Source organism: Notechis scutatus, chromosome 2, assembly GCF_049901735.1.
Source record: "Notechis scutatus isolate UNSWTSFEM ecotype Mainland chromosome 2, rNotScu1.2, whole genome shotgun sequence".
Taxonomy (NCBI): Eukaryota; Metazoa; Chordata; class Lepidosauria; order Squamata; family Elapidae; genus Notechis; species Notechis scutatus.
The window spans coordinates 256721921-256748784 of NC_142010.1; the positions used below are offsets into that span (position 1 = coordinate 256721921).

Here is a 26864-nt window from a genome sequence, read left to right on the forward strand (position 1 = left end):
TTTGGCAGCACCTTGGAACTATTTTCTCTCCCCCATATCCATCTGCCTGTCCAGTCAGACCAATCTACACAAGGATGTTTACATGGCAGGATTTTAGAAACAGGCATTTTAGATCCTTGTCCCTATACTTTGGAGATTCAGTTTGCTCCTTTCCTCCTGGATTTCAGGAGAGCTGTTAAAACCCAATGGTTCCCTCAAGCTCTGGAGGAGAGTTTGCAATGACTGAAAAGTAAAATGTAAGGAAAGCACAACATTGTATTTTATGGGATTACTTATTCTTTTTAAGGGGATTGATTTATGAGGATCTTGATTATTAACCACCCAGAGCCTTTTGAGCATACAAATTAATTTGAACCAGATGGATCAGAAACTATCACAAAGCAAAACGCTCTTGCAAATATTTGTATAGAATTGTGCAAGCAGTCAAGAATAGTCCATCATTTCTGCTCTGTGTGCACAAGTGTCAAAATGATTTTCATGATTGAGCCCACTATATGGGACCCCCATTCCAAGTCCATTAGCAAAATTGGTTAGATAAATACAAATTACCATTATGACCATTCATTATTGAGCAAGCAATGCTTGCTATTTTTAGAGAACACTATGATAACATCTTTATGCTGTTCAGTCATTAAGGTACTTTCAATTCTTCATGACCTGATGGACATCCTTTTGCCAGGATTGTCTCCGAGTTCTTGAGACCAGTATCTAGCACCTTCTCTCTCAGTGGCCCTTTTTTCAATTGTCAATTAATTTTTCCAGGCATCAAGATCTTCTAACCAGTAACAACACCTTTCATCCACTTTATTGACTGGTACTATAAATAGATGAGCTGTTTCTTGCTACTCTAGAACAATAGGTGTATTTCTGTAATTCCTGCTGAAAATAACAAATGTTTGCAGCAATTAAATTCAAATGGCAAGAGTTTTGAGAAACATTTCTTAGCCTTTTTATTTGAAGTCTCTAATGATCACACTTGGCAAATGATACCATTATCAAACTTCAATTAATTCTTCCCTTACATTTGACAATGCATAATCCTTAGCCAGCTTTCAAGAAATAACAATTCAAATAAGATGAACATTCCACAACAAAGGCACATTTCAGATATAGTACTATACAGTTTTTAATTTACTGAAAATAGTTTGGACATATTTTACAAACTGAGAGTTATAACCTTTTGCAATCAATGGCTGAGTCATGTTTTTCCATTCTTAAGATTGCATTCAACAGCTAATCAATTGTTTTCCAGGCAATAGAACAAATATAAAAAAAAATATTACAGGCCATTGCACAAAGAAACATTCCTCATCTCTCCAAATGTTAGCATCTACCCCATAATACTGACATTCAGAGTCATTTTACAATGAATTGCAAATTCTCTTGTATGACTAACAGTTAAATTTTGATATTGGCAAATTTTGATTCTGAGATCATATAAGCCATTGTTCCTTCTTATATTTTGCTATTACAGAAATCTTGTTTCCAAAGAACAATTCGAATAGAAATAACACAACTGGGGAACTAAATCCCAAATTTTCCCAAACAGAAATTTCTGAGTTATTGCTTTGAAAAATGAAAAATAATTGAACAGAGTAACTATTTAGGTGCTCGACCTGTAGCTAATCCTGAAATATCCATTAGGTTAGGAGCGCCTAAAAGTTGTAATGAATGCATGCAAAGGAGGAAATATATAGAAAACCCCATTTCTGGAGCTGCAAAACAGGCGCGACGTTCACGTCTCACATCTTCCATAGCATCCAAATCTAGGTCGTTTAATCCAGCCTTCCCCAACCTGGAGCTCCGGCAAGCTAAACTGGCCGGGAACGAGGGATTGCAAGCCACCACACCCCGGCTCTCTTGGCCACCGGCAGCTGAGAAAGAAAGCAAGAAAGCTCCGGTAGACCGGGTCTAGGGGGCCTGGCGAGCCCGCTCGGATTCACAGGCCTTCAGCCCACGGAAGACCGCGTTGCCGGGGAGACGGGGCAGTTACAGGCAGCACCTCGGCACCTGCGCAAGCGAGCCAGAAAAGGAAGCGAAGAGAGGCTTCCCCTAAGGTTGCCATTAGTCCCCTCGTCGGCGCGCTCCTCCGGCCCTCCCCACCATCGGACTCCAGGTCCCATAATCCACAGCCAGGATTAGGCTGGAGGAGGAGCGTGGGCCTTCCTTCTCCGTCCTCCGATCGGCTCCCCTTAACGCAGCCCTGGGCTGCAGACCAGCCGGACTCCCTCTCCCATCATCCCCAGCCGGCACCATCCAGACACCCCCAGAGGGGCGTCAAAAATCAGTCCCGCGGTCCACATCCAAACATGCCTCCCCGGCTGGGGATTATGGGGCGCGGGACTCCCCGGGAGGGAATGCCCTGCCTGTCTGCATCCCGTCCGTCCACCTCTACGCCTTTGCCTTATAGTCTCCGTTGGAAGTGACTCCCCGGGCGAGGAGGCGGCGGCGCGGAGGAGGAAGGGCGGAGCGGTGGAAGGGGGCGCGGCGGGGTTGTGACTCGCGAACCGAGGACCCCAGCGGGGAAGTCGCGGTTGGCGAGGAAGCAACTAACACCGCTGCAGCCATGGCTTTGCTCAGAGGTAAGGCAGCCGACCCCTCCCCCGCTCCAAAAAATAATGGGGACTCCCCTAATGCTCCCCCTCTTCCTCTCTGGCCTTGATTTTAGCGCAGGATCTTGCAAAGATCCCCCCCCCGTCCCACTCCAGCAGCTTGGGAATGCACTGTAATTCCCTTAAAGGGCACCCAGCCCCAAGCACGGAAGAGGCGTTTTGTGCCTTGCAGTTGCCCGGCCCGCGTGCCTTCCTCTCGCTTTATTTCTCCCCACACATAACACCAACTTTATCCCACGAGACGGGAAGGTGGAAAAAACAAAAAACAAATTGCAAAACTTGGGTAGTGACGTGTTGATCCCCACGTGTTGACATCCACGTGTTGATCAACACGTGTTGACGTGTTGGTCTTAGTTAGGCAGGAGAGCTGGTTACTACTACCTCCCATATATAGTTTTTGTCTTTCCAAAGGGTGACTTACTCCTCCAAAGGGCGCGTGGAAATAAAACCATTGTTTCCCCTCGTGTTTTCTTTCAGTTCTTCGGGTTGACTTTGTTGACCCCGGGGAATGCAAAGTTAATTTGGGATTATATTCATCGAGGTGGAGGAGCTAGTGATTTGCAATGCAGAGTTTAGAGGAATACACTGAAGTACTGTAAAAGTAAAGCCAGCTGTAAGGAGAGGCTGGTCTCTTAAAAACACTTGGGAAGGTTTGCAGTTTTGTTGAATGAAGGAATGAAATATTTTTTCTAATCTGGAAACAAAAATCTTTTGTACTTGGTGATATTTTTTTTATAAAAAATAATAATCACAAAAAATATTAACAGAATTGGAAGGGACCTTGTAGGTCATCTAGTCCAACCCCCTGCCCAAGCAGGAGACCCCATAATACCATATCTGACAGATGGCAGTCCAGTCTCTACTTGAAACCTTCCAGTGATGAAGCTCCCACAACGTCTGAAGGCAAGCTGTTACATTGATCGATTTGTTCTCACTGTCAGAAATTTCTCATTTCTAGGTTGAATTTCTCCTTGATCAGTTTCCATCCATTTAATACCATTTATTAAATGGATACTAATATTATACCAAAGCTAAAAATATCAGGCATTTTAGTGTCTATGTTTAGTCACTTTTAGTGACTAAAAAGTCAAAGTCAATGACACAGAGTATAATTATTAGTTCAAAAATCAAAAACTTGATTGAGGCTCTAATTTTTAAGCAGATTTATTAGATAAGAAACTCTATGAACATTTTTTTTTGTTAGAATTTCAAATGGAAACATTTTTTTTCCAAACTCATGCATCCACTTCACAATATATGTAGCTGTGGAATAGTCCTTCATGTTTGGTGGTTAGAATGGGAAATGCTAAATTGGCAATTGATGGCATACATGGGACTCCCAGGTCTGTATCTGAGGATATTTGGGAGAGTGAGGAGCGAGATGTTACATTTTCAAGTAGAGAAATTGTAAATAATTATTTAAAAGCAGAGAAATTAGAGATTGTTTCAGAACTACAGATGAAATACTTGAAAGCAAGTCAAAGTCCTCCAGATGTTGCTTAACTTCCCATAGGCTATATAATGAATGGTGACAGATTCTCCTAGCTGGAGGACTTTGTCCCAATATCCCATTGCAACACTTAATGAGTATTGTGCAGTAATTTCATAATACAGTTCTAGAGTACTTTGGAAAATATTCTGGCAGAATTGTACGTGTAGGGAGATCTTTGAATTCTCAAAACGTATAGATGTGTGCATATGAAGGGCATTACCTCATGTGTTATTTATTTGACAGCAAGGTAATTCGGTTGCTTATTTAACCACAAAGAAAGGAGTTGCTAAGAATGGTACCAAGGCTTATTTTTTAAAGTACAGGTAGTCCTTGACTTACAGCCATTTGAAGTTACAATGGCACTGGGGAAAAAAATGATGTGTGGTCCTCGCACTTACAACCTTCATGGCATCCCCAAGATCACATGTTCCAAATGCAGGTGCTTGGCAACTGGTATGTATTTAGGACAGTTGCAATTTTCTGGGTGGGGTGTGTCCTGTGATTGCTACCCGTGTTTCCCCAAAACTAAGACCACATCTTATGTATATATTTTGCCACCAAAAAAGGCACCAGGTCTTATTTTCAGGGGATGTCATCCACTGACTAACCTCACTTGTGTCCATCGGCCCCAGCCTCCTCCTCACTGTCAGAGGCCTTCAGGAACTACTACTACGGCTGGCAAAGCTTTCCTGAAGGTCTCTGTAGCTGATAACAGCTCCAGATCAATCTTTATTAACAGCTACCGAGGCCTTCAGGAAAGCCTTGCCAGCTGCAGAAGAAATGGGCCGGCAAGGCAAGTATCGGGGTGTGTGAGGCCTGGCTACAACTGTCCAAAGGTCTGTAGTAGGGCATCCCCACCCTAGCTTAATTTTTACCCGTGCACTGTGGAGTGGGCGGGACCTTAATTAGGGCTTATTTTGGGGATAGGGATTATATTGGGTGCACGTGTAAAAATCAAGCTAGGACTTACTTTCAGTGTAGGTTGTATTTTCAGGGTAATGGGGTGTTTATGACCTTCCCAGCAAGGTCTCAATAAGCCTTGTCTTTCTGTGTGCCTCCTTGTAATGAATTTGATTGAGCAACTGAAGGCCAAATAAGAGTAGATAGACCTAACGCTTAACTAGCTGTGAATGAGTTTTGGGATCTTATCTAGTCTGGCATGTCTCAGCAAGTAGCAGTATCCACCCAATCTTACCCAGTCTTAGAAGTGAAGGGTTGGGCCTGGTTAATTAATATTGGGGCACCAGAGGTTGAAAATCACCCTGGAAGAGGCAGAAGAGCCAAAAAACCTCCATAGTTTTCTGTCCATGGAATCACCAGAAACTTAGCTCAACCTGGAGACATCTTGAACTTTAACCTTAGCATAGTCACATGGCAGACTTATTAAAAGATAAATTTGCAATTCATCCAAAAAACTCAGGATTCAGTGCATAATTAACCAAGTGTGGATGTTAGCAAACCTTGGAGATTAGAACATCGCCAGCCTGACTATAGTTAGCTTTCTCTGCCTTTGAGAGAGGGATATACAGGTAGTCCTCAGCTTAGGACTAGTTGCTTAATAACAGTTCAGAGTTATAAAGGACTTGAAAAAAGAGACTTTCAACCTGGATTTGAAGTTCTGACATCTACATTGCCATGCATGATCATGTGACCATATTCTGGGTGCTCAGCAGTGGTGGGATTCAAATTTTTTTACTACCGGTTCTGTGGGCATGGCTTGGTGGGCATGGTGTGGCTTGGTGGGTGTGGCTTGGGCATGGCAGGGGAAGGTTACTGCAAAATCCCCATTCCCTCCCCACCCCACTAACCTGCTTTCCAGCTCTGTTCTCCTGTGCAGGGCAACAAAAGAAGACCCAGCCAATCAGCTGGGACTCAGGAGGCAGAGAATAGATGCGGGCAGGGCCACTCAGAGGTGGTATTTGCCGGTTCTCTTGAACAATTCAAAATTTCTTCTACCAGTTCTCCAGAACTGGCCAGAACCTGCTCAATACACTGGCGCTCGGCCACTGCCTCCCGCATTTACATTTTGGACTATGGGATGTTTGTAGCATCCTACAGTCACATGACTGCGATTTCCTCCCCTCCCCGGAAATTGGTGTTAAACAGAATGTGCCAGAATTTTTGGCTTCATCCAGTCAGCTTTTTCTTACTATCAAATGCTACTTTAAGAAGGAAGAAATTCCTTCTTAAGTTCTACCATGGTGAATGAAAGCTTTTCCACAGCTTATCAGAAAGCTGGGCTCCTCAGACTTTAGATATTTATGACTCTCAGACTTTAAACTTATGAACAAATATTAGCTGCATCACGTAACCTTTGGAAGCAAACTAGGTTTTGAAAGTGAGATGAACACATATGAGCTGGGTTAAGTATGTTAGGAGCAAGAAAGAATCTAATGGCATATTTTGGCACAATTTTGCTTGGTCCCTTCCAACTCTGTTATTCTATTTACAAATGTATGTAGATTTAAACTGAAGTACTTTATTTTTCTGCCAATCAGAAAAACAGCTCTTGCTTATTTTTTTTCCTATCCTCTCTTTGGCATTTTCCTCAATTAAGGATTTGGGAATGATTTTTGTAATGTAAGCTAGTCGATACCTTACCTCCTTAAATATTTGTATTTGTGAATGGAATGAATAATGAATTTTTTTTCCTCCTAATCTCCTGTGCATATTTTCTTAACCACACTCCAAAATTAAATTTGATAATATATACTGTTTTTTACAATGTTGAGAACTCACAATTGTAGAGACAGTTGGTCCTCACAATAGCCACATGTTTTGTGGGCTTTTGAGGGAAAATAACGTCAGAAAAGTGGGTCACAATGCTTTGTGAGCTACATTATTTAGGAAAGGATAGTTCCAGTAGCTTGAGATTGTGAAGAGTGTAGTAGCTTTAATAAGAATTAGGTAATTTGGACTGGCAGGGATATAATAAAGTATCATGATCCAGTTTGAGACTTCTGCTTTAATTATACTTCTGAGGTTGGAGGAATGGAACTGTGAAATTTCTAGTATCAGATTATGCAGCAAACATCATACAATACAACTTTAAGATAGTGGACTTCAACTCCCAGAATTCCCCAGTCAGTGATGGTTAGATTTATATACCGCTTTCCAGTGCTTTTACAACCGTCTCTAAGCGGTTTAGAGTCAGCCTATTGCCCCCAACAATCTAGGTCCTCATTTTACCCCCGTCAGGAGGATAGAAGGCCGAGTCAACCTTGAGCCTGGTGAGATTCGAACTGCGAAATCGCAGGCAGCCGGCAGGCAGCAGAAGTAGCCTGCAGCACTGCACTCTAACCAGGGGTGGGTTTCTACCGGTTCTGTCTACCTCTGTAGAACCGGGAGCTCTGAAGAGCAGCAGACATAGAACCGGTTCTATGTTTGCTGCTGTTTTGGCCCACCCGAGCTCTTGCCCGACCTTTATTTCCTGCGTTTTCGACCTCAGCTGCTTTGCGCAGCGCAGCTGCAGTTGAAAAAGCAGGGAAAAAAGTGCTTTTTCAAACGCTGCATACCCACACACAGCGCTGCTCAGCTGTCCAGGCAGCAAGCTGACGATGTTATACATGTGCGCGCAGCATAAAATCACCAAACCAGTAGCTGTACTGGTTGCATCCCACCCCTGACTCTAACCACTGTGCCACCACGGCTCTTATTAAGTTGTGCTGCTTGTTAAGCAGGTCACTATGTAACTGTTCCCAGTTTCACGAGCATTTTTGCGGTAATCATAAAACAAATGTCATGATTATAAAACTAAAGCCACAGTCATTATGTGGATCCATTATACACCATGGGTATTTTTTTTTCCTGGAAACTGATTGCAAACCATCGTAAATTGTGTGTGTGTGTGTGTGTTTGTGTGAGGGGGTATCAGAACTTCAAATCTGGGTAGTAGTAGCCCTGGGGAAGTTCATATCTTCAAATGGTCATTAAGCAACCAGTTGTAAGCAAGGATTACCTGTATAGTAAGATACGAGATGTTTATTTTATTTGTTTGTCAAACATGTACAAGATAACAAGTATAGGTATGAACATAAACATGAACAAAGGGAGTAAATAAAGGTAAATGGGGACAGTAAGTCAGAGACGGGAGGCACGCTGGTGCGCTTATGCACCCCCCCTTTAAGGACCTCTTAGGAATGGGGTGAGGTCCAGTTTGAGGTTGAAGCTGTGAGGGGTTGAGGCTGTAACAGCGGAGTCAGGTAGGGCGTTCCAGTCGTTGACCACTCTTGCTGAAGTCGTATTTTCTGCAATTGAGTTTGGAGCAGTTTACCTTGAGTGTAACTCAATGTTGGACTGCTCACAACTTGACCCTCTAAATCAGGGGTGTCAAACTCAATTTCATTGAAGGACACATCAGGGATGTGTTTGACCTGGGAGGGGTTGGGGGCGGGGGGAGGAGAAACCCGTTTTCCTATCTCTTCTACCAGATATTACTGACAAACGTTTTGTTCAGACCAAGGCTTCCCAAGACCGTAATTAAGCACATGCTTTGTTAAAACAACTCTCGTTTTATTTCAACGCTGGGAATTAGGTCCATTCCCAGCCGATAATGAGTCCCAAACAGTCCCTCAAGATAAGCACCCACCTTTTTCTCCTTTGAATTGCTGCCAACAACAGAAGTGCCAAATGAACTATAAAAAACCAAGTGAAGCACAAAGTCCACACAGAGCTTCAAGGATTAATCTGAACAGAACAAACGACTTTGCTTCCTGCAAAGATTTCATCACCTTTGCCTGACCATTATACCTTATGGGAGGGGCAATCACCTCCCAGCCTTACTCCCGAGTCGCCCCTTTTGTCTCAGCTGCTCTACCTTCTCGCAGCTTTGCGCACATGCGCACTGGGAACAGGCTCCCCTTGTTCCTCTGCCTTGCTGCTGCCAGGCTCCAGAGGCAGCACCCCACTCCCAGATGGTCCTGACCCTGATCCGAGTCCTCCCCAGATTCCCGGACTGGTCTCCATTCTTCCCCACTGTCCGATTCCGCTGCCGTCTGCATAGGCGGCCGGCAAACCACAACACGTTTATTACTTATTCTTCATATTCCACTAAACTTTTTATTTCTAAATTTATACACACATCTTCAAGTTGTTAAAGTGGAGAAACACTGATCTAAATAATCAGTGGCAAGATTTGATATAAGGCACTTTCTTACTTCCCCGTGTGTGTGTTTTGTCTCCTAGGAATATTCATTGTTTCTGCCAAGAGGACTCCATTCGGGGCTTATGGCGGCCTGCTTAAGGACTTCACTGCCACGGATCTTGCAGAGATTGCGGCTCGGTCAGCCTTGTCTGCTGGCAAAATATCTCCAGAAATCATTGACAGCGTGATTGTGGGCAACGTCATGCAGGTTGGTACAACTTGGCAGTTGCCAGTCTCCCTGACCAATATGTCATTCTGTTTCCATTCTTGCTTAGTTGCTCCATTACAGAAATCAGAAATTTATTGGAGCCTCCCCTGTGACAGCGTTCCAGAAAACCTCCAATCCAACAAATAACTCCGAGACAGACATCCTCTCCAAAGTTCTTTTTATTAGAGTAGTAAACTGGCACATCTGGGAAATCTCGAATCTGAAAGTTCCAGGTTTCCCTGCAATGAGTAAAAACTACAAAACCCATCCCCTGCACCCCTCATTGCATCAACATGCTCCAATCACCATCCGTCCCAGTTTGAGACGTCCTCTCATCCAGGTGCAGAAATAACATGACCTTGACTTAGAAGAAGAATGCTATTATGTCTAACCACATACACGCCAAGAAACTCCCCCCTCTCATTTTCCCAGGCTCAAGAATGTGACAGTGTGGAAGTGTCTGGTACTAATATGGCTTTCAAAGCTGACATCCTGTTCCATCAGGTTCACTTACAAACAATTCCTGTTTGGAACATTTGGGTAACTGAATTTGGTAGCTTTGTAGAGTATATTGTCAGTGGGATCATTGTATCACCAAGCACCACAAGCAGTGTTTTTCTTCTTCACAATTGAGTTTCTGTTTGACTTTTTCATTAACAAGGCAACGATCTATGTATTTAAGTGGAAAAAAAAAACCACCTGCTGACTCATTCATCTTTTTTATAAAGGGTAAATTAACAGTCTTGCATAAACAATAGCAATGAAAGAAGGGGGGGGAAAGGTACAGGCAGTCCTCAACTTACAACGGTTGACTTAGTGACTGAAATTACAACAGCACGGAAAAAAGGACCATTTTTCACATGGCCATTGTAGCATCCCCATGGTCATGTGATTGGAATTCAGGTGCTTGAATGGACAGACTAACGCTAAAGATAAAAGATAAAGCAGATAGAGAATACTATTTAACATGGAATAGGTGTGATCAGTGGTTAGAAACACAAGGTAGAAGTTGGGAGATGAAAGAATCAGGTGAGGAGGACTTGGAAAGAGACATTGTATTATTGACAGAGGAATGTAGGTATTAGAATGATAAGTGAGTTGATATATTGGAATAGGAGGGTCAGAAACTATTGTACAACACTAGCAATGTTTAAAATAGCATATATGTTACTCTGTTTTAAATTAATTAAAAGATACCGATCTCTGAAGTGTTGAGCCGCTGCATATACATGCGCCGCCATCTTGAAAACCGTTGGGGGAAAAAGAAAGAATGCTCAGGAAGATAAATCTATCTCAGCTTCTACTTCTGTCCTACTACCACAGCACCATTGAGAGTGTCCTGACATATGGCATTCTTGCATGGTATGGGAGCAGCTCTGTAGCTGACAAATCATTAAAGAGAATCATTAAAACTGCCCAGCTACCAGCCCTGGACGACATATTCGCATCTCGCTGTTTGCAGAAGTTGCACAACATTCTCAGAGACTCTTCCCATCCTGCTCACAATCTTTCTGAACTGTTGCCTTCTGGCAGAACATACAGAACAATTAAAACTCGGACCCCACGTTTTCTGAACAGTTTTTATCCCAGAGCTATAATTGCACTTAACAATGAACTTAAGGACCACATCAGTGAGCTGTTGGACAGTATTACTTGGTCTGTTGTGTGGATGCTTGTGTGTTTTTAGGAGGCAGGGAATTTTGGTGGGTGGGTGGATGTTTGGGGATTGTCGTGTGTGTGCGTGTTGGGTCTGGTCTCTGGGTGTTATGTGAATTTCGTTGTGTATATACCTACAATGACACTAAATTCAATAAAGAATTCAATTCAATATGTTATTCTGTTTTTACTTCTGTTTTATGGCAATTGGAATGCCATGGCCAATTACACTTTATTCAATATATTTATATGTAAACAATAAAAAAATATTTTTAAAAAGAGAATTCAGAATCTTGGGAACTGACTCACATTTATGACCGTTTTAGTGGCCTGGGATCATGTGATCCTCTTTTGCGACCTTCTGACAACCAAAGTCAATGAGCAAACCAGATTCACTTAACAACCATGTTAACTAATTTAACAACTGCAGCGATTCATTTAACAACTCTGGCAAGGAAGTTCGTAGAATGGGGCAAAATTCACTTAACAAATGTTTCCTCAGTTGTGGTTGTAACTCGAGGGCTACCTGTATACAAGATTCCTCGTTTAAGCGACTATGTTCAGCGACTGTTTGAAATGACTGTGCTGAATGAGGAGTTTAATGATCAGTCCTTGAGTTTGTACTGTTCATATGAGCATGATTGGCATGTATTCACTTCTACAAATAGATAGGAAAGTCATCTTCAGTCACGCAACTTAGTTTTTAAGCCGAATTTGCCAGGTGAATTTTCTTATATATATATTTTTTCTTGCAGAGTTCTAGAGATGCTGCTTACCTCGCGCGACATGTTGGCTTACGTGTTGGAGTGCCAATCCCAACCCCTGCCTTGACCATCAATAGATTGTGTGGATCAGGCTTCCAGTCTATTGTTAATGGATGCCAGGTACTAATTCCAGTTATTTATTTTGCCACATTCTTGGTCAGCCGATTTTCTGTTGCATGTCATGTCTATCATGCCATGCAGAGATTGTAATGGTTCACCTGCTTTTCATTTACATATTTTTTTTAAAAAAAATGTTTTAAACGCTTCAGTGATGGCGAACCTTTTTGTTGTGGTCTGCCGAAAGCACGCGAGTGTGCCGGTACCAACAACGCAATGTGCCCTGCCCCCCTGTGCATGCACGTGCAATACCCCTGCCCTGGCCTTTACGTGCACTGTGTGCGCCTCCCAGCTCATTTTCAGCCCGTTTGAGGCTGTTTTCGCTCACCTCGAGGAAAGCCGAGAAATGGGCTTTCCAGAAATACTGGAAGTGTCGAAATGGGCCCGTTTTTCAGCCTCCCGAAGCTGCAGAGGCTTCCCTCGAGCCTCCAGGTGGGCGAAAATGGCCTCAAACGGGCCCAAAATCAGCTGGGAGGTGCGCGCATGCACAGGGCAGGTAAGTTTGGCTAGGGCTCGCGTGCCTGCACAAATGGCTCTGTGTGCTCTCTGTGGCAAGCGTGCCATAGGTTCACCCTCACAGCTCTATTCTTTCAAAAGTAAAAAGAAAAGTGAAGCGATCTGATGGCTTAGAATAGTTGTGGGTTTCATATGATATATTGCACATCTAATAGGCTTTTCTTTCCTCACCGCACAAATCAGGAAATTAGCCTTAACGATTCTGAAGTGGTGCTCTGTGGCGGAACAGAAAGCATGAGCCAGACGCCTTTTGCTGTTCGAAATATCCGTTTTGGAACAAAACTAGGAGCTGATCTCCAGGTTAGTGCTTTGCACCCATCATGTTGTGTTTGCTTTTTTTTTTTTTTTTGTCTGAAAGCAGGACATCTCTCCTGGAGGAACCCTGAGTCATGCCCTGGATCACATAAAAATACACCAAAGAAAATTAGTCTGTCCCATTAAATCAGGGGTGTCAAACTCAATTTCATTGAGGGCCGCATCAAGGTTGTGTTTCACCTCGGGGGGCCGGGGGGAGCATGGCTGGGGAGCATGGTCAACTCGACATCCGTTTTCGGCTGCGACAGCCTCTTGCAGACCTCTGCCAGCGAAAACGGAGCTCAGGGGGGCATACACAGCCCTCCCAAATTCCATTTTTTGCTGGCAGAGGCACCGTGGGCCAGTCCTTCACTGTTTCCAGGGCAGCCCTGAGGGCAAGATCTAAACACCCCAGGACCAGATTCAGCCCATGGTCCTTGAGTTTGACACCCCTGCATTAGGTGATCCTATATTTACAGCGTAAGGAATTGTATGAACTAATGTACATCATTTGCATCCAGACTATTTTGGTTTACTTTCATGGCCTTGTAGCAGTATTTGGCTGGGCTCAGAAGCTAAGCAAGGTCATCCCAGGTTTGTATTTGGATGGGAGCCCTCCAGGAGGTCTGGACCTGTAGGCTAAACTTGAGAAGTAAAAACAAACAAACCGATAAACCCTGAAGACGGCAAACCCAATTCCACAAAAAGACCGTGTCTTATCAGCTGCTGTCATTACCTTTTTTTTCAAAGTGATGTGTATAATTCCTAAAGCAAAATGTTTGTATGTTGTATCATACGGTAGACATGTATGGCTGTGGAATTCTGGGAGTTGAAGTTAACCCATCTTAAAGTGGCCCAGGTTGAGAAACTGACCTATAACATGGTTCTGTTCCTTCTTTCCTGGCAGCTGGAAGACGTATTGTGGTCAGGTCTAACCGATGCGCATATCCAGACTCCTATGGGTGTCACAGCTGAAAATCTTGCTGCAAAATACAACATTACAAGGGAAGAGTGTGACCGCTACGCCTTCAGGACACAACAGAGATGGAAAGCTGGTTAGTAAACAACATTTTAATAATATGTAAGAACACTGATCTTCTTCCAATGGAGACTCAATTCTCACAGCAGCAGATGAGTTGATATCTGGGTTGTGTTTCTTAAAACTCAAGTTGAGGATTATGTTGATGGGGTTAGAATAGAATTCTTTTATTGGCCAAGTGTGATTGGACACACAAGGAACTTGTCTTGGTGCAAATGCTCTCAGTGTACATAAAAGAAAAGGTACATTCGTCAAGAGTCAAGAATCATCAGGTACAACACTTAATAATAGCCATAGGGTCAATAAGCAATCGAATCATACTAGGAAACAGAAATGTTTTTCTTTGGCTTCTGTATGTTGAGGGAATACCTTTTAACCAACAGCAGTGTATTATTAGTTTTAGATTTGATATAGACAGGGCATGGGAAGCCTAAAACATTTTGTCTCATACTCATTGATTGAATTGAATTGGATTTCTAGCTGCTAAAAGTTTCCTGAAGAGAAATCCTGTAGAGAAAAAGAAGCACACTCTAGTTTTGAGGTTTGGACATTTGAATTCTTACTCGATGTACCAATGATGAGGCTCAAATTTCCCTACATTGGATGCATTATCTGAAGACCTACCTCTCTGGAGAAGACTCTAATGTTGGGAAGGTGGAAGGAAAGAGAAGAAGAGGATGATAGAATGGGACAACTTGGTGCGGCCAACTCGCCCCGGGACAACTTCTTGTCAGGCAGTCCAACAATTCAATTTAAATATTTAAAATAAGTTTAAAAATCACTTTTAATTTTGGTCATTCGCATTTCAGTTTATCCCTCCTTTTACATCTTTTCTTTCATGGTTCCAATCCACCATTTCTTCTATATTAGTGTCACTCTTTGTCCTGTGGTGAGTTGTCCCTCAGCAAGTTGGCCTGAGCTGACCATAGAGGACCTTCTTTGGTATTGACTTTTTTTTTTTTTTTACACATTTGTAGCTCACGAAGCCGGACATTTTAAGGCTGAGATGGCCCCCGTCGAAGTGAAAGTGAAGAAAAGCAAACAGAGCTTGGAACGCGATGAACACCCGCGGCCAGAAACCACGTTGGAGCAACTGGGAAAACTCCCTACGGTCTTCAAGAAGGATGGCACCGTCACAGCAGGGAATGCCTCAGTGAGCCTCCTTCCTTCTCTGGGAATTGCAAGAAAGCATTCAGTAGTGTTCCATTCATCTCCTGATTTATCATTGTAGAAGTTCAGATTGAAGTTTTCCTGGAGCTGCAGTCCAATGGCTAAGCTCTTTGTAATAGCATTTAGCAATAACACTTGGGCTTATATAGCGCTTTATAGCAGTCTCTGGGTTTTGTTTGCACAATACCCCCAATAATCTGGGTCCTAATTTTACTGGAAGGATGAGTCAACCTTGAGTGAGCCGGATTCAAACTCCAGGCTGTGGGCAGAGTTTGCCTGCAATACTGCACTTAAACACTGCACCACCGGGGCTCCTAATGCATCTCTCTCTTCAAATAGGGAGTCATCTTTGCCTTAATTAACTAGCCAGGGAACAAATATCAATCGGATGCAGAGGTGAAGTAGGGGAGGAGTAGGAGGCAGCTTAAAAGAGCTTTTCATTGTGATGGTACTAAGGTACAGTTTTTGCAGATAGAATAATATTTGGAAAAATATGTCTCAAGGATATTTAAAGTCACCCCTTTGGAAGTTATGCTTCGCTGTCTCCAAATTAGAACTTTTCAGCTGGGTTGAGGCTACTGTTTCTATAAGCCTCAGGTCATTGATATTGAGCAGATGCTAGAATCCACTCTCGCATAGGTAATCCTCACGTTACGATCATAATGGAGCCTGCTCATTTTGGTCATGCGTCAGGATGGTCGTAAAATGGACTGGCCCAATTTTATCACCTTTTCTGCCGTGGTCATTAAGCGAACTCACGGTTCACTAGGAGCCAGGTTGGCCCAAAGTGGAAGTACTGTATTTTTCGGAATATAAGACCCTCCGAAGCATAAGGTGCACCTGGCTTTTGGGGAGGAAAACAAGAAAAGAAAAAATCTGCCTCTGCCTTCCAGGAACTTACCTCCTTGCAGCAAACAGCCTGGTTCAGTTTCAGCACAGCCTGATTAGCACCAGCAGCTGATTTTCTGTTGGATCACCTCCGATAATCAGCTGTTTCAGACTGCAGGGATTGCCATAGCTTATTGCCACCTCCGCGCACCCCATTTTCGGCCTCTGCACACCCCATTTTCGGCCTCTGCACACCCCATTTTCGGCCTCTATGTGCCCCATTTTCAGCCTCTATGTGCCCCATTTTCGGCCTCTGCACACCCCATTTTCGGCCTCTGTGTGCCCCATTTTCAGAATGGGTGGAAAACGGCACACAGAGGCCAAAAATGGGCCGCGCGGAGGTGGCAATAGATCATGGCAATCCCTGCAACCTGAAACAGGTGATGGTTGGGAAGCGGATCAACCGACAATCAGCTGATGGTGCTAATCAGGCGGTGCTGAAACTGAAACGGGTTGTTTGCTGCAAGGAGGCCCATTGCTGGGAAGCAGAGGCCAAATTGGTGGGGGCCGGCAGGTGTACATTTGGTGTATAAGTCTCACCCACATTTTCACCCTCTTTTAGGGAGGAAAAAAGGGTGTCTTATACTCCGGAAAATACAGTAATTCTGGTTTTCAGCAAAACGGCTGCAAAACGTGGTCAAATGACCATGAGACACTGCAACATAGCCAGATTGACAAGCACTCAAAGTGCAGTCATATGAACGCAGGAGGATCTCCAATGGTCAGAACTTTGAAGCCATGTCTTGAGTACCCCCCAGGTAGATCCGTTGTAACTTTGAACAGTCACTAAGCGATCAGTCATAAGTAAAGGACTGCCGGTAATGCCATTCATGAGACCCTGCTTTAAGAATAGCAGAGAGGAACAGATTCTTGTTGATCCCTTTACATAACTGAAGGTGAAGAGAAGGACTGCGGCCCTAAATTTCTACAGGAGAAAAAATTAATATACTAGGAGGAAGTGTACTAGTGCTTTTAATCCATTGTTGGTGCATTGAAGCAGAACCGCACTGAGTGCCTGTATTTTGTTTGTAGTCCAATATCGACACCTTCAAAAAATATCCAAATTCTACCCCAAAAGTCTTCTTTGTCTAGATCAGGGGTGTCAAACTCAAGGTCTGCGGGCTGGATCTGGCCTACGCGGGGCTTAAATCCGGCCCGCGGGGCCAGCCTGGAAATATCAAGGACCAGCCAACGGTGCCTCTAGCCCGTATTTGGCCGGCAGAGTGCTGCAGGAGGCCATGGAAGGCGAAAACGAGGCACAGGGGGGCCTGCACCCGGACACCCCCCTGCACCCCGTTTGGACTGGCAAGGCGCTGCAGGAGGCATCTGTCACATCCCCACTGCCTCCCCCCCTCCATTTCCACTGCCGGCCCACAGAGGAGAGCTACGGTGCTGATCCAGCCCTCAAAGAAATCCAGTTGGACACCCCTGGTCTAGATGTTTCCAATGCCGTGCATCGAAAGCAGTAATCAGGTCGGCCCATTCTTAAAATTTGGGATCAGTCATGTTTTCCTATTGAAGAAGAATTCTTTTTTCTGTATACAGAAAGTGGCTTGGTTTGCATCAGATACTGGAACCTTCTTGGCTGAAGAACTGGCTAGAAATGCCTAAATAAAATAAACCTTCGTTTTAGGACGAGGTTTCTTAGTTGGATAATGAAATGTCTGCAGGAAAACGACCCAACTCAGAGAGCAGCGACAGCTCAACCCTCAGCTACAAATAGCCTCTTACTGAAACTTTCACGTTTGACTTATATCAGGATTTTAATCAATACACTCCAGCCCAAGACTTGATGGATTTATTTTATTTTTAATTTTATGATATAGTGCTATAACCTCATCCACTTTTCCCCAGCCTCTGCCCTTCCTAAGGCATCGGGAACTGGAGTTCCCGAAATTCCCGGTCACTACAGCAACATCCAGGCACACTGAAAAAGTGCCACACTGGAAAATGTTTAACTGTCTGACAACATCTTCGTACCATTTCAGCCTCAATGTGACTCCACTGGTATGTTCTTCAGTTTTTATTTTCCCCAGCCTTGATGCCTGGTGTTCTTCTGTTGTAGGGCGTGAGCGATGGGGCAGGAGCTGTGATCCTAGCAAGTGAAGATGCCGTAAAAAAGCACAACCTCACTCCCTTGGCTAGAATTGTCAGTTATCATGCAACTGGATGTGACCCTAACATCATGGGCATTGGTAAGTGATAACAGAGATAATCTTCTGCTGATCAGTCGAAGTTTTTCCCATCCCATGCATAAAAGATCTTGTAATTCCCCAGTTGCAGACCGCAGCATGAAAACTGGTCTAGCTTTGTGGAGTCCTTGGGGCTGTCTGAACATGGTTGTTTGCTTACAGATGTTTGCAAGCAAACAACAAACTCAGCCAGCACTAAGGCCTCCTCAGTTCAACTCTGAGCTATAGATATTTTCTTCTGTTGGTCTGGTTTATGTGGAAGTGGATATAGCCAGATGCCCTTTGGTATTATTTTTATCTTTGTTTATTCATTGTTTCATTCAAATAAGTAAACAAAATATTAAGTCAGAAAAAAAGTTTAATAAAATAGTAGGTTGTTATAGATTTAAAACCAGAAATATGCTTGTTGGGCATTTTACCAGATAAATATAACAAGGGGAATACATATTTGATTTTACATGTATTAACTGCAGCTAGAATTGTATTTGCACAACAATGGAAGAGTGAAGAGATCCCTACAGATGAAAATGTGATTAACAAAATATTAGAATGTGCAGAAATGGATAGACAACACTTACAATTAAGGAAAAGGAAGAACCTGAATACTTTTTGACTTGGAACTTATTTATCAATGGCTAACTAATAAAAACAGAAGTTAGAAACGTGGATATAAGAAAAGGACACAAGGGAGATTTGTTAAAATGGACAAGCTATTATTATTATTATTATTATTATTATTATTATTATTATTATCATCATCATTATTATTATTATAGAACTTATACCAATGTAATGAATATTGTTGTAAATACTTTGATTATTATTTCCTTAAAATATTTAAACCCAGACAGCATACTGTTTAACTAAAAATGGAAATGTTTATGTTAAAAAATAAAACAAAAATGTATATATGTAAGACGTCCAGATAATTTGGACCTTTGTTACCAATTGATCAGCAAATAACCAGTGTGGAAAATGTCTTAGGAAGTATATCAGCTGGGCAAAATGCAAAATTCTGCGCTCTCATGGTTTTTTTCCTTCTTATGGGGAAAGAGCTCAGGTAGTATCTGCCCCTGAATGGTTTAGCAACCAGACCGGGGCGTCTTAAGTCAGAAGTAGGATTCCTGAAGAAAAAAAAATATTCCAACCAGGTTTTTATCTTTTTGCTTTGCACAAAAGAAAATTAACTCCTACTAACTATCAGATTCTTCAAATAATCCTCTGCTTTCAGTTATATTGTTTTTCTTTGTGTTGCTAACTTAATTCTGTAAGCTCCTCCCATTTGATATTTAATGAAATTAGGCATATAAATCTAATACTACTCTCCTAGGGTCACACGGAAAGCTATGCTTTCTTGGCAGCTTTTCGAGGTCCAGCCTGGAGGCTAGAGAATGGTCTCCTGCCTGAGCAGGGGGTTGGACTAGAAGACCTCCAAGGTCCCTTCCAATTCTGTTATTCTGTTAAGGAATGAGCCACCCTCCATTTTTCGCTCACACATGTATGTTTCTGACATAGGTCCTGTGCCTGCTGTTACTGAAGCCCTCAAGAAAGCTGGCCTTTCTTTGAAAGACATGGATTTGGTTGAGGTAATGTCCATCAGCAAAATGCAGTCTTGCAAATATCTGGGTTATTAACTGGGGAGAAATTGGTGAGCGGGTGCTGCAGCATCCCTGCAGTTGATCATAAGGACAAAGGACTGCAAGGATGTTGTAGTCGCCATAACTTTCAAAACTGGGTTGTAAATAACTTTTGGGCATGAGTCTGTCGTAACTTCAAGGGGTCATTAAGTGATCACTTGTAAATTAAGGACTAGCCATAATTATCCCAATGTGGAAAGAATTCTGAATGGCCTCTCTCGATACGTGTCAAGAATACCCCCATTAGTTCATGTGGGCTGTCATTTGGAAAACGGCTTTTAAATTTTAGGGCTAAGTTTTTCCATATAAATGTTGGAGTCAGAGTTTCTCCAGGGCGGCCGACCTGTCCTACAGCAGGGGTCCCAACCATCACAGCTTTACGGATCAGCCAAAGTGGGGGAGAGGGGTTGGTTCCATGCGAGTGGCAGGCAAGCACGCATGCACAGCTCCATTTGTGCGAGCGGGGGACATCCCTCCGCTCGTGCAAATGGAGCACTCCCACACGAGCTCACCCACTACTTGTGCAAGTGGGGATTTGCACACACATGCACACACTTGCCTGCTGTTTCCGCAGCCCAGTTTTGAACAGCTCCCAGCCCAGTAGTGGACTGCGGCTCCACGGGTTGGGGACCCCTGTCCTGCAAGGTACGAAATTTGTCTTCCTTGCGTGGATCCTTGAGATGATCAGCGATTAATAGTTAGCTTTCCTGGCTGGTACAACTGCATTTCTCTGTCTCAAAGGTGTTTGCTTGTTGTTTTTTTTTAAAGACAACTGGACTGTCTGGAAAAGCACCTTTGAGACAACTAAGACCTGGACGACCAAGTATCTCCATAGACATTCTGCATTTCTCTGCCTTCTCTGTAGTACTGAGACAGAGTCTGAGGGTTATGCGTAAAAATTGCATAGAAATAATAATGTCCACAGTTCAGACAAAATAAGGTGTGCAGTCCAGTTTCTGTGGTGTCATGCAAAGTTAAACGGAGGTCTTCTTTACCCCACGTGATCTTACCAGGAAATTAAAAATTTTAAATATAATATTGAAGTTATAAGTTATAACCACAGTTAAATGACCAGAATTTCCACTGCTAACCGAGGTGGTTGTTAAGTGAGTTGCCTCTGATTTTGGGACGTTTATTGCCATGGTCATTAAGCAAATCACTGCAGTTGTTATGTGAATCACACAGTGGTTAAGCGAATCAAGGTTTCCCCATTGACTTTGCCTGTTGGAAGCCAGCATAGATGGCCGCAGAAGGTGATCACATGACCCCCAACATGCAACAACTATCATAAACACATGCTGGTTTCCAAACATTCAAATTTTGATCATATGACAACAGGGGTGTTATGACAGCCATTAAGTGCAAGGACTGATTGTTGAGTCCATTTTTCAATGCGATTGTTCCAGTGGTGGGTTTCAAAAAATTTTACTACTGGTTCTGTGGGCATGGTATGGCTTGGTGGGTGTGGCAGGGGAAGGATATTGTAAAATCCCCCTCCCCTCCCCTCCCCATCCCACTAACCTGCTTTCCAGCTCCATTCTCCTGTGCAGGGCAACCAAAGACCAAGCCGATCAGCTGGGACTCGGGAGGCAGAGAATAGATAGGGGCAGGGCCAGTCAGAGGTGGGATTTGCCAGGTCTCTGAACTACTCAAAATTTCCGCTACCGGTTCTCCAGAACTGGTCAGAACCTGCTGAATACCACCTCTGCATTGTACCTTTAAACAGTTGCTAAAGGAATGGTTATGGGTCAAGGACTACCTCTATAGACAGGACAGCTATTTGACCATTCTTGCAAACGATTGAATGCTTCCAGTGAGTTCTACCCAGTATATCAGTGATCCCCAACCTTTTTGGACGCTGCCCGGCACCGGCATCAGCTGGGCCCGCTGACCGGTACCGGCATCAACTGGGTGCCGCCATCTTTTTGATGAAAAAGTGCTTCCGGTTACCTCACGGAAGCACTTTTTCGTCAAAAAGATGGCGGCTTAGCGCCCGTGAGCTTTATCGGGTAGAAATGGCTTTCCCAGAAAAGCTCATCGGAAGCGCGGCGCCGCCATCTTTTTGATGAAAAAGTGCTTCCGGTGAGCTTTCTACCCGGAAAAGCTCACCGGAAGCACTTTTTACCAAAAAGATGGCGGCGCCAGCAACCAGCGGCCGGTAAGACTTGTTCATGGACCGGTACTGGTCTGCGGACCGGCGGTTGGGGACCCCTGCAGTATATGATCCTGGTGGATTGGGTTTTTTTTTAACATGATTTTGATCTCTGCTCTCTCCTGTCCCCAAGTAAAGCTGCATTCCGCATTGTTTTGTTCAAATACGAGAACCAGTGTTGAGGATAATTCTAATCAGCAAATCATAGCAGCCCAATTTGAGATATTTCCAACGTGCCTGTCTGATGTGTTTCCAGGTGAATGAAGCATTTGCACCACAATACTTATCTGTGGAGAAAGTTTTGGGTCTGGACCCCGAGAAGACCAACGTCAGTGGAGGAGCCATCGCTTTGGGTCACCCTCTGGGAGCTTCGGGTTCCAGGATCACGAGTCATCTGGTTCACGAATTAAGGTGGATAAATACACAAAGAAAACTTTTTTTCTTTTGTTTCTTCTTAATATTCTGGAAAATAATATTCAGAGAGAGCGTAACTGAGTCACTGTGGATTTGCTGTAGAAAACAGATTACGTCCATTATTTTTTTGCAAAAGATATCAAGTGGACTCCCTGGCAGCTTAGCGAAAAGTAAGAGGAAGGGAAAATATAGATTAAAAGGGCTGCGGCTGAGATCCTGGAGGCCTGTAAGCTAGTCAGGATTGGACCCTCTGATGGCTGATCCCTTTGTATTCCTACTGCAGAAGTTTGAAGCATGTCGATAGAATCAAGATCATGTGAAATGTTAGTACGACTTTTGTACTACCTTGGTAAAACCACACTTGGAATACTGCATCCAGTTTTGGTTGCCACTGTTAAGCCTGGATTCCCCAACGGATGTTAAGGAAAACAAACTAAACAGAACGTGCAGCGAAGTCAGATAGGAAGACAGGTAAATGTGTGAGATAAGTTTTCTAGTTAACACGCAGTAAAAATACAGATACGCTTGTGCTATCAAAATTATAATTTATTCCATTTAAGAATTATAGCATAGTCATTATAAACAGTCCATTAGTCATATACCAAATTCAGTCAAGTCTTGTCGAGGATACTCTAATTGCAAAGTCTGTGTTGAATAGCCAGTGTCAGTACACATATAATAAATCTGTCCAAAACTTATCTTCTCTCCGTTGAGAAATATCTTCAAAGTAATCCAACACTTCTTCTCCTCCCGATCCAGCAAGAATGCAGTCTTCAATAAGCCAGCCAGTAAGTGCCAGAGAGTGCCTTGCTGCTTATATAGTACTTTTACAGCTGCACCCTTAATTACATTCCTTTAGCTTAAAGTCACATACACTTTATCTGACAAACCATGATTCATCATTTTATTATCTTTACCCAAAACAGTTAGGGTAAAACAATGTTATCCCTAATAGCCACGATTTTAAAAAAAATGTTGGGATTCTAGAAAAAGTGCAGAGAAGAGCAAAAAAGATGATTCCTGGAAGCTAAAACATATAAAGAACGGTTGCAGGAATTGGGTATGTCTGCTGTAGTGAGAAGAAGGACTAAGGTGATATATAATAGCAGTCTTCCAGTATCTAAGGGGCTGCCACAAAGAAGAGAAAGTCAATATATTCTCCAAAGCCCCTTAAAGCAGGACAAAAGGCCATGGATGGAAACTAATCAAGGAGAGAAGCAACCTAGAACTAAGGAATTTCCTGATATTAAAATAATCAGTGAGTGGAATGGCTTGCCTTCAGAAGTTATACGTGCTCCATCACTGAAGGTTTTTAAGAAGAGATTGAACGACCGTTAGTATGAAATGTCATAAGGTCTCCTGCTCGAGCAAGGGGCTGGACTAGAAGACCTTCGAGGTCCCTTCGAACTCTGTTCTTCTATTACGTCCTATCTACAAGTACCATCACTTGACTATGGTGATGGCAGGTTGAATATACAAACTGTTCAATGACTGAAACCCTTCATCTGATTATCCCCCCAAATAAAGAATTTGTAGGCAATTTTGTTTTGAAAAATTGAGTTTTAGGGTGCTTGCTTCCATAATATATGTGCCTATATTTTGCAGTCTCTTATAATTCTAACCAAGGAAGACATTTGCCACATGGTTTTTTTAAGCATTGTCTGTCAAACAATAGGGGGAAAAAAACCACTGTTTTTTTTCTTAATCATCACAAAACCCCTTGCAGGAATTCTGTCTGCAAATGTAACCTTGCTCTAAAAACAGTTAGGCTCTTTAGTATCTAGTATCTCTTTAACTTTCTGAAAATGGGTAAATATTCTCCATTTTGCCTGAAAATTCCACCCCAGTCTATTAAAAAGTGTTTTAAAAAGCCACAGCCCCTTGTGATGCTTCCATGTCAATCATTAGAAACAAGCAACCTTTAATTCGGTTTGAGGCAAAGCCAGCTATTCTCTTAACCTGACTCAACAGATTCATACCACTTTTAGGCCTTTGAAGCAGTTTTCCCAGCCCTGTTGAAGTGTTGCCATCCGATAACGTGCATTTTCTTCATCACTTTGGAGTCCTCTAGATTCCAAAGTGGTGGGTAAATTTAAAAAAAAAATGTTCCAGCTGATTTGGAATGTAGACTCAATTAAGGGGTAAACCTAGTGTGGGATTTGAAGATTACAGATTAACAGAGTTGGAAGGGACCTGGTAGGTCATCTATCCCAACCCCCCCTCCCAAGCGGGAGACCCTATACCCGTGATGGTGAACCTATGGCACACGTGCCACAGGTGGCACACAGCCATTTGTGCTGGCACGCGAGCTGCAGGCAAACTTACCTCACTGCGCATATGCGTACCTCCCAGCTGATTTTTGGCCGGTTTGAGGCTTTTTCGGCCTCCCAAAGGCTTGAGGAATGCTTCTGCAAGCTTTGCAGGCGCGAAACTAGCCCCATTTTGTCACTTCCAGTATTTTCGGAAAACAGGAAGTGACAAAATGGGCTAGTTTTCGCCTGCAAAGCTTGCAGAAGCCTGCAGAAGCCTTCCTCAAGCTTTTGGGAGGCCGAAAAGACCTTAAACCGCCAAAAATCAGCTGTGAGGCACAGTGCAGGTAAGGGGGCAGCGGGGGGGGTGGATTATACGTGCATGCGTAGGGGGAGGGGGGGTGCGCATTGCCTTCTGGGTGCTGGCACACAAGTGCGCGCACAATTTTTGGCACAGGAGCCCCAAAAGGTTAGCCACCACTGCCCGACAACATTTCTGACACATGGCAGTCCAGTCTCTTTTTGAATCTTGTTTGTAATTGCTATTCTCTTGGTTTGTTGTAGGCGCCGTAAAGGTAAATACGCCGTGGGTTCTGCTTGCATCGGAGGTGGCCAAGGCATAGCTGTCATCATTCAGAATACGGCCTGAGGGAGAAGCTAGAGGCTGCCAGGATTTAACCCTGCATTCTCTGCTAACTGTTACACAACCAACTGAAGAAACGAGGGAGAAGGGGAGAGTTACAATTGTCCTTTTGTGCCCAGACTGCTAATAATCTAGTCGAAAATGAAGCGCTCTGCTAAAATCTGTTTTTTAGAGAAAGTAACAGGCTAACCTTCAACTGATGGTATGGATTTGTCCCTAATTTTTATCGATCCATTACCTCCCGCTGAATTCCGTTCGGATTTTTCTAATAAAAACATCATCGGAGAAATGTTTAGCAGCCAACAATTGGAGCCAAAATGAACCTAGAGTTCGATGTTTTATCAAAGTGTGGCTTCCCAGCCTATTAAGGCCTCCTGAATTGTTTTTCGCGTTCAATTAATGTAATTCGATGGAGTTTAGCACCGGCATAAAGGAGACATTTGGATCTGATTTTTGCTTGAACTACTAAGCCGTAGCAACGCAGTCTGACAGAAATTAATGTGCCTTCTAAAAAAGAAAAAAGTAAAGTAATATTGAATTCGGAGGATTTTAGTCTGGATTTCTGTAAAGTTTTCTCCATTAAGAGTGTCACTCTGTTGTGTCAGGGCCCTGGCAGTTACCCCCATTTAAATCATGAGTCTCTAGCTGAACTTCCAAAACTTAAAGATTTATTAGGAATAAACATGCCAGTGTAGCCGACTCTGAGGCACATCATTCATTGTCACCCTTGACCCTGGTTTCCCCCCGCCCCCTGGGTGTATGGTAATTCATATTCTCCAATGGGACACATCCATAGCCAAGAGTCATCAATCATGCTGTCCAGTTAGAATTTTGCAGGGCAGAAACTTCAGTCACCTAGTTTCTATCTTTGAAAACATTTATGGAATGCGGTTTCAGTTTGCAAGTGGCTGAACTGCTCCCCACTCCCTTTCTGTTGAAAACTGTAAAAAAAACCATAGAAATATTTTATGAGTTGATATGATGATTCTGAAGTATATGAAGGAGTCTTCAACTTACAACCACAACTGAGCCCCAGATTGTGAGTTTGGGGGCTCAAGTGAGTTTTGCCCCACCTTACGACCTTTCTTGCCACAGTTGTTAAGAGAATCGCTGCAGTTCGTTAACTGAGTCACACAATTGTTAAGTGAATCTGGCTTCCCCATTGATTCCGCTTGTCGGATGGTCGCAAAAGGAGATCACATGACCTTGGGACCTTGCGACCATCATAAATACGAAGCAATTGCCAAGCATCTGAATTCTGATCATGTGACCATATGGATGTTGCCAGGGTCGTGAGAGCGAAAACGGTTATAAGTTACTTTTTTCAGTGCCACTTTAATTTCAAACAGTCACTAAACAAACGGTTGTAAGTCAAGGATTGCCTCTAATCAGAAGCTTTTGGAATTTTGTGAGCCTTCTCTTTTGCAGAAAAGTGGGTGATCAGGGACCAGGGACCCCACCTTGATCAAAACTGGAAAGACCCAATTCTTGGGCCATTTCATTGCTTCCGTGATGAAAGAAAGAACAAGAGAGTTCTAAAGCAGGGGTCCCCAACCACCGGGCCGCGGACCGGTACCGGGCCGTGGAGCACTCTCTACCGGGCCGCAAAGAATTTTTTTTAAAAATGGCGGCTTTCTTCACCTTCGGTGAATGCTGCTGGGATCGGGATCAAGGACAC

General features: G+C 43.3%; 1 protein-coding gene across 1 annotated transcript; it reads left to right on the forward strand.

The window, feature by feature from the left end:
- The first annotated feature begins 2509 nt into the window (after nt 1–2509).
- On the forward strand, nt 2510–25618 carry ACAA2 (acetyl-CoA acyltransferase 2). The gene is made up of 10 exons (XM_026666338.2): nt 2510–2582; nt 9289–9455; nt 11867–11995; nt 12692–12808; nt 13710–13857; nt 14819–14994; nt 17965–18094; nt 19607–19677; nt 22137–22291; nt 25108–25618. Exons 1-10 carry the CDS (start codon nt 2567–2569, stop codon nt 25190–25192), a joined length of 1194 nt encoding a protein of 397 aa, XP_026522123.2. The 5' UTR covers nt 2510–2566; the 3' UTR covers nt 25193–25618.
- The last annotated feature ends 1246 nt before the right edge of the window (nt 25619–26864 follow it).